Genomic DNA, 14,686 nt, shown 5'->3' with positions numbered 1-14,686 from the left:
GAGGGTCCCAGAACATACAACACAGTACTGCTGTGTCCACACAGGTGTTACTGGAATGGCAATTTGAGTTCTCTTTTTGAGACATATACATTGTTAAAGATAATGCTTGAGGACATTTAATTCCTAGCCATGTGTGTGCTCAGGTGTAAAATGCATTTGAATTATTTAGTGTGAGACATATATGTTGAAGATGATCCCAAAATAGCTTTTCATTCTCAGCCATTTATAATGGTTTTAACTATACCTAGATACTAAATATATGTGTAAGATTGAGATTCTAAGGTTAAAAAAAACAGTTCCCTCAAATAATTTATTCCCTGACCCAAAACTTTATTTAAAAGAATCTTAGGGTCGGAGATGTTGTAGCTTGGTGGGCAAGTGCTTGGCCTAGTATGTACTAGGTCCTGTGTTCTCCCCAAACACCACAAAAAAGAGAATCTTGAAACAATTGGTCCAAAATGACTTCAGCATACACCTGAGTAGCAAAGCTATTAGCTGTACATGATGTCACTTCCCAGTGCAGCCATTCTGAAAGTTTGCACCTACAGTTAGGTGAAAACAACACCCAAGCTGGAAGTGATGGGCTCTCCATGGATGGTGCGGAAGAGCATCAGGGAGAATGAGAGCTTGGGTTATTTCCAGAACACGTGGGTAGAGGGTGGGTCTGAACTGCCCTGACACTACTTGGCTAATGTTCTTACAGGCAAGACTTCAGCTACCCCTGCATTCAATCTTAGAGTAGAAAACCCAGTTCTGGAAAGAGCAGGGCTCTAGACTCAGCCACTGCAAGTGCAGAGCCACCTGCGCTCCCTCGGCTTCTGCAGCCATGGTGAACTCACCGTCCCTGGGCTCTCCGGTGGCCTAGTTCACCCTGGCTGAGACAATAAGCTCTTTGAAGTTAAAATAAGCCAGTTTATTTCAGACTCTTGTCCCTCGTGTGGGGAAATCTCAGGTTCTGTTGAGGTCAAGTGACTTTCAGCTGCCTCTGATGGCACGCAGTTCTTCCCACGGGCTGCCGGTCTACTTAAGTCTGCTATTTTACGGTGCTCACATGAGGTAGGCAGAGTGCCTTAAATCTGGGGTTTCTTCTAGGCATGCTTAAAAGGTCACTCCAAGGGCCTGTCTGAATGGCACCCTGGAGAAGGGAAGAAGACATTGGTGGCATGCACATATAGACAAGAGCTTGCTTCAGTTAGATGAAGCTTGCCCATGGTTGACTCCCCAAGGGCAGGTACCACCATCCATGTTTACAGCCAGGCCCTAAACATCTGGTTTTATGGTCACTCACACCCCAGCTTCTGAATCCTTCAAATAGCATACATTTGTCTTAACAAACATTGTCTAGGTCATCGTATTTGGTACACAGACACAGGATGCAGCTGTGGGGACGTAGAAGAGGCAAACGTGAGGGAGGTCTCAGTAAGTCATGCCCATCTCTCCCATGAAGATCCATGCATTCCTGGGCAGGAAGCATGTCATGGAAGCCATGGGGAAAATTTAAATGTTCCAGCAGCCACCTGGAAGATAGGCCAGCATGGTGACACATACCTGCAGTTCCAGCCCTTCCACTTTGGAGGCTGGGACGAGTTCAAGACTAACCTAACAACATAGTGTTAGGCCAGCCTTGGCTACAGAGCGAGGCATTGGTTCAGAAAAAAAAAATAAGAAAAATAGGGGCTGGAGAGTTGGCGCAGTCAGTAACATGCTTGTCATGTAAGTGTGAGGCACTCACATAGAAGCCATGTCTGCTGAGTGCTTGCCACCCCATCGCACTTGCTGGCCATCGTCAAGAGTCAGGTTCAGTGACTGACACTGTCTCCAAATAAAAGGTGGAAAACACTGGAGACACCCAACATGAACCTCTGATATCCGTATGTGCACAGGTGGACACACACACCCCACAAAAACAAAATACATTCCTATTTCTATTAATGTCATATTGATAATTTAAAACTTTGAGGATCTAGTAGGAAACAACACTAGCAAGGCTGGGGTGATGGCTCATTGGTTAAGGACACTGGCTGCTCTTCCAGAGAATCCAGATTCAATTCCCAGCACCCACATGAGAGTTCACAACTCTCTGAAACTCTGATACCTTCTTTTGGCTTCTGTGGGCACCAGGCATATGCTCAGTGCACAGACATATGTGCAGCTAAAACATCCATATACACAAAAAAGATGAAATTATTTTTTAAAAAAGACTAGGGGATGGGATTGGCATAGTGGCAGACACTTATAATTCTAGTACTGAGGAGACAGAGATGGGGGAATTGCTATGTATTCAAGGCCAGCCTAGGCTATGTAGTGAGTTTCAGACCAGCCCAGACTATAGAATGATCCCTATTTCAAAGCAACAACAACAAAATAAATAAATGCCTTGAAAATCTATAACCATTTTCTCTTTCAAAGGAGTTGTCTCCAAAGAAAAGAAATTGGGGTGTTCACACCCATGTCTTATTTGGGGTCCTTTATGATAATATGGTCTTATTTGGGTCATGAATAGCTTTGAAGAAAATAAAATTAAAAAGACCTTTTGTTCTCAGATTTCAGCCCCAGGGAGCATTTGTTCGCTTTCTAATTATATTCTTCAAATATTAAGATTAATGAATTGACTCTTCAGAGTTCTGATTATCCCCCACTATCCTTACTTCCCATGGGAATCACTCAGATCCCTTCCTTTTCCTCCTCTCTCACCCAGCACCCTCCATGCCTGGCTCCTGGACTTGAGTTAGAGCAGGTCAGGGAGCATGGACAAACGTCTGGCTCCTAGATATGGCACATGACCTGGTGATAAGGACCCGAAAGCCATGAAGTGGTGGCACATACTAGTTCCGCACTTTGAGGGACATGCGCACCTGAGAAGGCTTTGTTTCCATGTCCATCAGGAGAAAGGAAAACAAAACAAGGTCTTAATGAAGTGTCCTTCCAAGCCGGGTGGTGGTGGTGTACATTTTTAACCCCAACACTTGGGAGACAGACAGGTGGACCTCTGTGAGTTCGAGCCAGCCTGGTTTACAGAGCAAGTTCCAAGGCAGGCTCCAAAGCTACTGAGAAACCCTGTCTTTAAAAAAAAAAAAAAAAAAAAAAAGTGACCTTCCAGGTATCTTCTTTCCAGCAAATTCTAGATTTTTATTTTCACCAGCTAACTAATCCCAGCCCAACTTGGGCCCAGTAAACGTTGCAGCATATAAGGTGGCTCCGTGTCCCTTTGAAGACAGTCATCCAGTGTCTGGGGCTTTCTCCATGAAATAAAAGCCCATCGTAGATCTGGCTGTTAAAACAGTCTCTATCTGTGTGAGTCCCAGGTGAGGATGGGGCGCTCTTTCTGCTTCTGCTTCTGGTGAGGTCACTTAAGGCTGAGATCTCAGGTATCACCAAAATGCTACTGAAAATTCAAGGAGGGAACCTCTGTCATCTTCACGCCCGTATTGTCTGCCACAGCTGAGGAGAAAGCATATTGATGGGGGAACCGGCAGGGAGAGCAAGCCGTTGACTGTTGCCTGCTCACGGGTTGCCATCCTGCCCTGATGAGTGAGACTGCTTGCTTTTTATCACACTGGACTGTGAACGCGTGCATGCTTTTGGCTGACTGAACCCAGGCACAGAGTGATGGTGACACCCGGCCCTCTCCAATGTCTCCTGTTTGTTTTAACCTGTAGGAGGAAGGAGGATTTACAGATGATAATGCCATTTCTAATCTGCTTTGGGTAAGACTGATTCTAACGCAGGTGTCTTCTGTAGCACGGTGGGTTCCCTGGGTGTGTGCAAAGCTTAGGTACGCAGCCTGGAGACAGAGGAGCAAAGAGAGGGGGTTCTACCCTCAGGAACACTACTACATAGACCCATCAGAATCATGGCTTTGAAAAGGAAAGCCTGGGATTTTTATTGGGAAAACTCAAATATTTATATGTATGATATGTATATTTGTGTGTCTATATCGTATAGAAAAAACTTGTCTCATTTAGAGGGAGGCGGACACATTCCTGAGCATCCTGAGCATGCTTAATGGTCCTAAGCAGCAGGGTTTTTTGTTTGTTTTGTTTGTAACGACATGGGAACATTTCAGGTAAGTGCATCTGGCAGTGTCACAGTGACTACAGTTTTGTCTGGCTCCTTGTGAAGTTCTTTGGAATCCTTACCTGAAAATGAAAACAACCCAGCTAATGCATCACATTCACTTAGAGGGGCAGAGGCCCGCTCTGCTCACCCATGCATAGGCAACTGTCCCTACGGCCGCTAACATGTCTTCTAATTTCATAGTACCTATGATGCCCATGCCTTCTCTGTTGGTCTTTTGTTTTGGTTTGGTTTTTGTTTTGTATTCCTAGGCAGCATACAGCTCTCATCCGGTCTGGAAGCTGATCCTGTGTCCTTAAACTATTTTTAAGTCATATTATGAAAATGCCATAAAGAAAGCAATTATTAAATGTTTTAATAGTAAATACAATAGTTAATACATAAATGTATTTAAACTGTTGACAAAAGGCCCAGACCTCATCTCAAACTAAATATACATCTATACGTATATTGCAGTAATCTGCCATTAACGTATTCAATTACTGCACAACCCTGCTCGGGTGCATGGGCTGGGCTGTGTGGGATGTATGCCTGTCAGCACTGACACCCAAAGGAAGGATGTTCTTAGAGGGAACCACAATTGCAATGAGAAAATTAACTGTTAGACCATTTGCTGTTTGCATCTCTTCTCCCCAGCTCACTCCCATCCCACACTCCGGTCTACCTTCCGGTTTACTGCTAATCCTCCTGCTTTGCCCTATAGGAACCTGTATTTGCTTCTGCTTATTCTTCTGCTATGCCTGCTGCCAATAAATACCTCTCTTGTATCTGTTAATCGGGTGAGGAAAAGCCTATACATGTGAAACCTCATTGCAGTTTCTGAGTGGAGGCATGTGGAAGGAAGCAGCTTTCCTGTGGCATTTCATTTGTGTGTGGAGAAAGGGAGATCTTGTGTGTGTTTAACTTTTTCATATTTTTCAAAGTGGGTCAATCCACTTTTTCACTCCAAAATTTTAGGTGGATTCAGTAGTGTGAATTTCCCTTGAGGTCATGAAACTAGTATAAGGAAAGTCTCTGAACTTTCAGTTCTAAGGCAAGAGCCCAGAAAACACCAGAGTATCCATCGTCCATCTATCTGAGTCTGTACGGTGCTTTCCTGCCCAACTCCCTGCTGGGGAATGCTCAGTCTAATCCACGTTGTCCGCTGCTCCACTGGCATTCAGGATGGCGTCCCTCCCTGAACATCCTCTGTGCTTCCCTGAGCATCAACTCAACCACCTGATCTTTATCAGCTGCTGATCTTAATGTTTCTGAGATGTAAACAGGCAGCTTCCCTTGGCCCTGTGCCTTCTTGTACCTTGATAGCTCATTTCTCTCCAGTGTGTCTGAATGGACTAAGTTTATTTAGGCATTTGCCTACTCAGTGTCATCTTGGTTGTTTCCAAGTTTTGGCAACTGTGAATAAAGTAGCTACAAACAAAGTCCACGTGCCACAGGCTTTACTAGCCGGGTGTTAAAGGGTGTGACCACAGAAACCTTCCAGCTATGCCGCTTCACCTTCCTCCAGCATCCAGTGAAGAGTCCTGTTGCTCAGTGTCTCTACCACATTTAATGTCAGTGCCTTAGATTTTGGCCATTCCAAAAGCTGTATCATAGGGTCTGGTTTTAAGCGTAAGTTTCTCAGTGTTCCACGTTGAATACATCGCCATATGCTTGTTTTCCAGCCATACATCTTCTCCGGTAGTGCATCTGTGTGTATGGTCGGCCCATTTGTTTCCCAGCCGTTGGCTTTTAATCTTCGGTGACAGTCCCATGTTAATACGGCTTACAAATATTTCTTCCCATCCTGTGGGTTGTCTTCTTGTTCTTCTGACAGGATCCGGCAGGATCTTTCACAGAGCAGCTTATTAATCTCAGGGAATCACAGTTTGCTAACTAGTTATTTCATGAATATGCCTAAAACTGAAGTGTACCAAGGCTGGGAAGTTAACACGCACGAGGCCGTAGGTTTGATCTTAGTAGTGGGGCAGGGCTGGGGGTGTGTATGCACAATTAAGTTCATGTCTAGATTTTCCTACTATCTTCTAGAAGTTTCATAGTTTTCCATTTCCCATAGAAGTCTATGAACCACTTGGAGCTAATTTTTGTGAATGATATATGATCTAATCTGTGTGCTTTTATTTTACAGTTAAGCAAGTATGCAAGTATTGTAGCACATGGCTCCTTTAAAATGCTCCTTTCTCCGCTGTGTTGCCTTTATTCCTGTCCTCCTCAGAGTTCAGTCAGGTCGGGTTCTGGGCTTCCAGTCAGCACCATACTGTCCTGAGTCCTGTAGCTTTGTAAATCTTAAAGTTGAGTCTTCCACCTCCATTCTTCTTCTGTGGCTGTCCCAAAGCTTTTGCTTTCCAATATACATTCAAGTTTAGGATAAGTTTGTCAATTTTTAAAAGATGCTACTGGGATTTTGTTGGGACTGCATTACATTTGTAGATCATCAAATTGCTGAGAACTGAGCTGACCATCTATCCATGAACATGGACTGTCTCACCATGAATGTTTTAGACTGAAAGAAAAATAATATTTATCAAAAGCAGCTTATATTTTATGACCTCAAACTTTAGAACGTCTGAAACAATGCATTTTTACTACTTCACAGTTTGCCCAGATAATTTCAGTGTTAACGTGGCTATGATTTATCAGTGGTCAGTGACCAGGTAAGTTGTTGAGCTCCAGCAGTGGTGATGTCTTCATGTTTCATGATACAAGAGCACAGAGAAGGAGACAGTATGTTTAGATCCTGTGAGGCGTTGCGTATCCTCTGCTTCCTCGCCTGCACCAAGGCTGTGGAGAATAAGGTGCTAAACCCATCGTCCATCAAAAGCCACCAGCTGACTCTAGGACCAGACCAGAATCACTTTAAATTCTGAGCACAGGGCTTCTTTGTCATTGTCTCCAATTTTAGATCACTTGACACTGTATGTGAGCATGGATCGTAATCTTTGGTCGGGGGAAGGCAAAGCTAAATCCGGATTTTCCATCATACAGAATTCTGCAGGTTCACCTTATCTCTGCTAATTAGCATATGGTCCTATCGTTTCTGCTGTTGGGCAAGCCAGGTTATCATAGTTCCTCCTGTGAAACTTACCAACTGTGGAGGAATTTTGCCTTCTAATTTGCTGCTAGTCCTAATGATACCCGAGCCGCTCACTCCTCTGCATTATCTCATACCTGTGGGTGAAATGTGTGGCTCAGCTATGATTTCCCAGGAGCTTAGAGGGAAACAAGCCAATCTGCAGCATCCTGGCAACCTGGAAACAGCTCATCAATTGTCCTGATGTGTCTGCCACCTTCCTTTCTTCCCAGATGTTTCACTTTCTTCCACACCCTCCTCCCACATCCTCTTTCTCATTCCCTCTGCTTCTCTCCAAAACTGATGGCATCTCTATTTGAAAGAATGACTTATGGATGAGGTAGGTCCTCTGCCCATATTCTGCTTCTCTCTCACTGTTCCAGGCTCCTAAACATCCATCTGTTAAGCCTAAGACAGGATACAGAACTTAACAGAATTAAAAAAGAAAAGAAATGTTTAGAGAGAAAAGCAAGACAATAATGTCATTCCAAACTGAAAAAAAGAAAGGGACAAGGGTAGATTCTTTTTTCCATACTTTGAGAGGTTTCATACCTTCGGGTGGATTTTATAGGTTTTTCAGGGAATACACAAGTGGACATTCATTACTCCTTCTAGAGCCTTGTAAGGCCAAGGGGTACAAACTAGGGGTTCCCAAGCCACGCATGCCAAGTAGTCAAGTTATATAGACATTTTCAGGGAAAGAAAAACTTATTTGTTTAATACTTGCATTTAGAAGGAAATCAAAAATATTCCTTCAGGAAGCTTTGGGTTGAGTTGCTTTCATCTCAGGGCTCAAATTTCATCTTCCATGCAGACATTTTAGGTGTTTCAAGGAGAGCTAAGCTATTGATTCAAGCATTTTCTGAGTTATTAACTGTACCACATTACCGTGCCCTGCTCTCTGGAGAGACCATGAGCTCACCATAGAGAAAGGAACCAATTTTAAAGGCATTCTGGATATTTTTGGAAATACTTTTAGCCAGCTCCTCTATCGGTTTAATTAAACTGTACTCTGGACATTTAATTTTCAAGCAAACTTATTCTCTCAAACATTATTGAATCTTTTATCAAGACTTCATAGTTTACTTAGTAAAATTACATAACTCAAGCATTCTTTGGAATTAGGGTCATCTTGTCAACCCTGAGTGAAAAAGTTGTCTGTGTTCTTGCTTTTGTTTTTAATTCTTGGTAACGACAGGTAACTTACATATGGCAACAGTTAAAAGTCCTAGAGAAGTTTCCTTACTGGGCATGGCCTCTCTTTTACCCACTCCTAACCCCAATTTCTGATATTCACTCTTCCTGCCTCTTCCTTCTACCACCCTCCTGATCTCTTCTCCCATTTCATGTACGGTCAAGGAGTCTGTGTCTGTGTCTCTGTGACTATACTTATGCATTTGACTGTGAGTATGTGTGGCTGTGTATATGATTGTATGTGTGTGATTGTGAATGTGTAAGATTGTGTTTTGTGTGACTCTGTATGAATGTGTGTATATATGTGTATCTCTGTGTGTGGCTGTGTATATGAATATATATGAATGACTGTATGTATCTAATTTTATCTTTCCTTCCCAAACCATGCACAAGAAGTTTGAGTAACATGGAGACCTGCTCCATTGGGTATTTCAATGTGTACTTCCTAAAGGCAAGGGTGTTTCCCCCATGCCCGTGATACAGTGATGCAATGATCAAGACAAGACTTGACATTGACATCATGTTTACCAAACCCATATCTGTATTTGAATTGTGTCAATTTCCCCTATAATATCCTTACTAATCCCATTCCTGGACTCGTACTAGGATCATACATTGCACTTAGCTGTCATATGTTGGAACAAGGTCTTCACCTCATCTGAATTAAGGGTGTCAGAATCACTTCTGGCCATGAAAATGTGCTGAAGAACCATGTGCAAGGAAGATTCATAGATTAGATGATAGGGAAGCTGGCGTTTGTCACTGAAATCAGCCATGTTAGAGACTCAAATGCTGAGAACCGTTGTTCTCTGTGTGGGTTATGTCTAACAAAGTAAACCCTGGGTGTTAGGCCTGTTGTTATCTAGAGCCTTCTTCTGAGGTCCCCTGGCTAGCTGACCCCCAGGTAACATCCCCCAAAGGTCCATCCAGTCCTGGGGAATCCTACAGTTCATACTCCGGCTAACCAGTCTTCCTGCTTCACTGTCACTCTTGGGGAGCTGACTTAGACCAAATGTTCTAGAGTAGCCATGCTCTTTGTGAGCGCCTGTGGGTGAGCTTCCCTCATGAACTCATTCAGCACACAGGAGACAAGTAAGACACGGCAGCTTTATTTCTTTACCTATTTTCTCGCTTCTCTTATTTTCCCTTCTGTGCATTTTGCACACAGCGGGTCACAGAAAGTCGAGAGAGCCAGATGACGATTGAGGAGCGGAAACACCTCATCACTGTGCGAGAGGAAGCGTGGAAGACGAAGGGCAGAGGAGCTGCCAATGACTCCACCCAGTTCACCGTGGCAGGAAGAATGGTGAAGAAAGGTCAGAGCCTGTCTGTAACCATGTGTTCGTGCATGCACATGTGTGTGCACACACATCAGGGCACTCTTATTCATGAATGTAGAAACTCAGCAGAAAGAGGAGAAAGCCCTGATCTTTCAACTCACACTGCATGGGTGTTAAGTAGATGGGTTTTGATGGCTGTGCGGAGTATTTCTGCTGCAGGCTTCTTAGTCGCTGTCCTCTTCAGCATAGGAACCCTGATTCAGTCTGTCACTCTTTCAGAACCTACCTGTTTAGAAACTGAGTACAGTTGTAGGTTTCAGAAGCAATCAGCTCTGCCAAAAAAAAAGAAAGAAAAAGAAAAAAAAGACAGAAAGATACAAGTAATTTTAACCAATTATTTCCCACATTCCTTTTAAATTGTTTCCATCTTCTTGTGTCCTAATGAGCATCTAGCAGTGCCTCCCTACCACCCCACCACTATCAAGTAAGCTTTTGGTAGTAAAGGCATTTTAGTATGAAGGAGCCCAGCCCCTCTTGTCCCTTGCAGGTCACTTCCTATGTTCCTTTGGCTCTAGCTTTGTAAGCTGTGGCTTACAAAGTCAATTTGCAGACATGTGACAGATGTCTAAAAGATGCTCTGAATTTCAGGGAGAAGGATCCTTAGTTCACCAGGAACGCTAGGACTGCGTGATGCTGGACCCAAACGTGCAGGAAACTGAGTGCCACATCCCTAAGTCATCTCCAGAGAGTTTTGAGGGTGTTTGGGGCTTTAATTCCTGTTCTTTGGGACATGGTTAAATGTCAGAATCTCTTCAATCTTCAAGTTCTGCCATGTACTTCCTGAGTTGAGCATTTCCTCTCCTTAAACCTTCCGTTCTGTGTAGAGTTGAAGTCATTCACTGTGTGAATGTTTGCAGGGGAGAGGGCAAATCTCGGAGGGAAATTTCCTTGAATCTCCACTGAAGCCTTTGAAACAAATGTGTTAACCTTGGGATCATCCAAGGACAGCAGAAGACCATTTACTTCCACAGGTTGAGGCAGGACCTGGATTTTCTTCACAGGAACATGGAACTGTTTAGTCAGGTGTAATCTTGAGCTCAGCCCCCACCCTCTACACACACACACACACACACACACACACCTCACCCTCCCCCCACTAACAAGAAGCAGCTCAAATTGATAAAAAAAAAAATTGGAAATGAAAGTAAACCCAAGTCTTCATCTGTTGGCTCCAACTTATATCCTGATGGCAATTTGCTTAATTTTTGTGTTATTTTATTTTGCCATGTCATCTGAAAAGCCCTAACTAAGCCCTTCCCACTGTATCCTTGCTCTTGTGCCCTGGCCCACACTGACAACAGGGACACACATTTGCTGGTCTGGATACAGAGCAGCCTATCCCACAGTGAGCATATTCGTTCCTGTTTCCCGCCTGGCACAAGCCGTGGAACCCAAAAGCTGCACAGGTTCGCATCCCAGTGTTCCGAGGGCACATCCAGACAAGCGCAGGGTTTCCTTCTTTCTCCCAGGGAAGCACCAGCTCTCCCAGGTTCCTCTGGGCAGTCTCTCCTTTTTAATATTTGTTTGTTTGTTTTGTTTTTGTTTTTCGAGACAGGATTTCCCAGTAGCTGTAGAGCCTGGTCTGAAACCTGCTTTGTAGACCAGGCTGGCCTCGAACTCACAGCAATATGCCTGCTTCTGTCTCCTGAGTGCTGGGATTAAAGGAGTGCACCACCACTGCCTGGCTCCTTTATGTTCTTATACCCTGGATAACAATCAGCATAGCACAGATCACTCTAATAGCCTACAAGTGGAGGGAAGGTACTCAGAGTGTGATGTGAAAATATCCCTGTCACTTCTAGAATTTACTGAAGGAGCTGTGGGGAGAGCTTTGCTTATTTCAGCACTCTGAAACGTCACTCTTTATACCCTGTTCCGTTATAGGGAAAGCCCTGTCTCTAGCTGGGAAGGCAGTATCCCCCTTCTAGGAACCCTCTTCTGCTCTGTGGCCTGACTGGCAGCAGGGGTGCAGCAGTGGTGGGATTTGCCCAGTGTCCATGTAGAAGGGCAGATTTTGCTCCTTTCTTTGGGACTATCACCTGCTGAATCATCTGACTTACTAGCGTCAGAGCCAGTGGACTCTTCTGGTAACTCTCAAGCACCCCTTAGTAAGCAGTGGCTTGGTATCTGTCCTGTCCTGTGACACCAGGTTCATGTATATTACTGTGTTTACTTATATTATCTTTTCTCATGGGACTGAGCTTTCTGCAGGCCTGGAACTGAAATCAGTTAGTGTCCGTGCGAAGGGATATTGAGAAGTCCCAGCCTGTTGCTCAGAACTTAAGTCTTGAGTCACTTTCCAGTTGCCCTTCCTGCATTTTATGCTCTATTTGCCTCTCTCCAGCTTGTGGACGGAGCAAAGCAAATCCTTTGTCTTTTCTCATAGATGAGAACAACTTACATGTTCTCTGGCTGTCCTAGGAGGGCAGGGTTGTGTCCTCTTAAACTTCACACCACAGACATACCTACACACACACACACACACACGGATGCAGAGGACACACCACATACACAAAGGATGAAGAGGGGACACACACACAAAGATGCAGAGGGCACACCACATGCACACACACACACACACACACACACACACACATGGATGCAGAGGACACACCACATACACAAAGGATGAAGAGGGGACACACACACAAAGATGCAGAGGGCACACCACATGCACACACACACACACACACACACGGATGCAGAGGACACACCACATACACAAAGGATGAAGAGGGGACACACACACAAAGATGCAGAGGGCACACCACAAGCACACACACACACACACACACACACACACGGATGCAGAGGACACACCACAAGCACACACACACACACACACACACACACACACGGATGCAGAGGACAGCAGCAGCTCATCCAGTTCTTTGCAAACTCTACACTTATTTCTCACCCTGGTGTCTTCCACTTGGGTGGGGGTTGGTATCTCTAAACTCTGTTTTATTTCAACGGAGTGCCCACTCTGTGCTAAAATTTCCCTTCTTACCTGTCATCAGCCTTTACCTGAGTAAATACTTCCCACCCTGTGTCTCAGGGAACATAGGGTTGTTTCCAGCATACCTCAGCTGTTGAGTATGACTGTCCCACAATCCCAAATCTTTCTTCGGAGGTCAGACCTCTGGGCTATTCTCCATCTGTTGGTGTACAAAAGAGTTCCACAATAGCCCGAAATGGAGTATAACAAAGGTTTATTTGTCTGGGAATAAACTCACAGAAAGTGTAGCAATCCGCAGTTCTCTGCATGAGCTGGGAACTAGAACCAAATTCGCGCATGCTTTTTGTCTGCATTTAAAGTACAAGAGACCACGCTCAAAGTGGAATGTTATCTTAAAGGCTATAGGCCAAAAAGCACCTCCCCCTTTTGTCTAAATAAGAGAGTTCTAAACCTAATATAAAACTATATACAGTAAGAACAAATATTAAATATTGTCCAGGGAAAAGAAAAGGAAAACTATACATAAAAATTAGAATTATAACCAGCATGAACAATATCAAAGAAGAAATATATGCTAAATGTTTTAATAGTTATCTTATCCTAAGGAGTCTAAGTCTAATGCTTACAAGACCACATTGTCACTGCCCCTGCCCCCGCCAAACTGGACAAGAATCTTGATGCCCAGGGCCCCTTGCTGCCTAGGACAAGACAGCCTACTCCTAACCTCCTCTGTGGGAAATGGTACCACTTGGTTTTTTTCTCTGTGACCCTGCCACTCAAATAGGCCTTCCAAACTTCATTGTTCCAGGATATCCTGGGAGCCGTTTACATGCTGTGGGTATGTTTCCCCATGCCTTTTCCGTTCATTTTGAAACACCAGCTTGACAGCTGTGTAATTCATAGGAATAGGAAAATCAAAGGTATGGCTGCATTTGGCCTGCACAGACCTGTACAGCACAGTGTCTAACCTGTGCATACTTGTGTATCTGCTCATACTGTAGGGATATGTACAGATTACTGGCTTTTGTGAACTTCCACAATTAATCTTTAAGATGCTAAACTGTCCACTTGTGTGTTCTGTAGGTCTGGCATCACCCACAGCCATAACTCCAGTCTCATCCCCTCTCTGCAGCAAATCAAGGGGCACCACCCCAGTTTCCAAACCCCTGGAAGGTAAGTCATCCCATCCACAGTGATGCGAGCATGAGCATAGGGAGGACCCAGGGGCACTTGCTCACTGATGGTTTCTGTTGTTTAGATATTGAAGCCAGACCAGACATGCAGCTGGAATCGGACCTGAAGCTGGACAGGCTGGAGACCTTTCTAAGGAAGTTGAACAACAAAGGTACATTCCAGAAGGCAGAGGGGAGCTTCCGCTACCGCACACTGTGCTCTCTACTTCCCATGAGTAACAAAGAAAACCTTAAAATCCCTGACACCATCTACTCTCTCAGAACCTCTGAGTTCTAAGTTTCAACTTCTTAACTTTTGGGGTATTTGTTTGTTTGTTTCTGTTTGTGTTTGGCATTTGTTTTTGTTTTTACTGATGTTTTGCTTTTTGAAACAAGGTCTCGTGTAGACTAGGCTAGCCTTGAGCTAAAGATAACCTTGAACTCCTAGTCTCCCGCTAGGAGCTAGCACAACAGGCATGTATCACCATAGCTGGCTCTCCAAATCCTACTTCTGATTGCCTTCCCTTCTCAGTCAAATTATCTCCTTTCTAGTATACTTTTAACAATTTATACATACACACACACTTAAAGTTTCTATTGTTATCCTTCAGAAAATCAAACTGTAGTCGATACTAATTAAAGTTCAAACTCTGATCCACTTGATAATATCCTGAATTTGGGATACCCAAGTTTCCAAACCCTTGGGATGTCATCCAGTCCAAGTATACCTCCATGATATTGCCTTTACACCACAAAGCAGATACTGTACAAATACAAAATCAACATCCTCTTGGCTTTGAGTTATAGGTATCATTTCTGTTAAAGCAAAAGTTATTTTTTCTTATAATACCAAATACTTTCAAAAAGACAATTC

General features: G+C 44.0%; 1 protein-coding gene across 3 annotated transcripts in view; it reads left to right on the top strand.

The window, feature by feature from the left end:
- Svil (supervillin) overlaps positions 1-14,686 on the top strand; it is a 202,143-nt gene that overhangs the window by 153,728 nt on the left and 33,729 nt on the right. For all 3 annotated transcript variants that reach the window (XM_038334785.1, XM_038334786.1, XM_038334784.1), the window contains 3 exons: positions 9,510-9,657; positions 13,724-13,813; positions 13,899-13,985. In XM_038334785.1, the coding sequence (XP_038190713.1) occupies positions 9,510-9,657; positions 13,724-13,813; positions 13,899-13,985 (325 nt within the window). The remainder of the gene's footprint in view (positions 1-9,509; positions 9,658-13,723; positions 13,814-13,898; positions 13,986-14,686) is intronic.

This window comes from Arvicola amphibius, chromosome 6 (genome assembly GCF_903992535.2).
Source record: "Arvicola amphibius chromosome 6, mArvAmp1.2, whole genome shotgun sequence".
Classification (NCBI taxonomy): domain Eukaryota; kingdom Metazoa; phylum Chordata; class Mammalia; order Rodentia; family Cricetidae; genus Arvicola; species Arvicola amphibius.
Note: the sequence above shows the minus strand (reverse complement) of the source record. Positions and strands in the feature narration are given on the sequence as shown.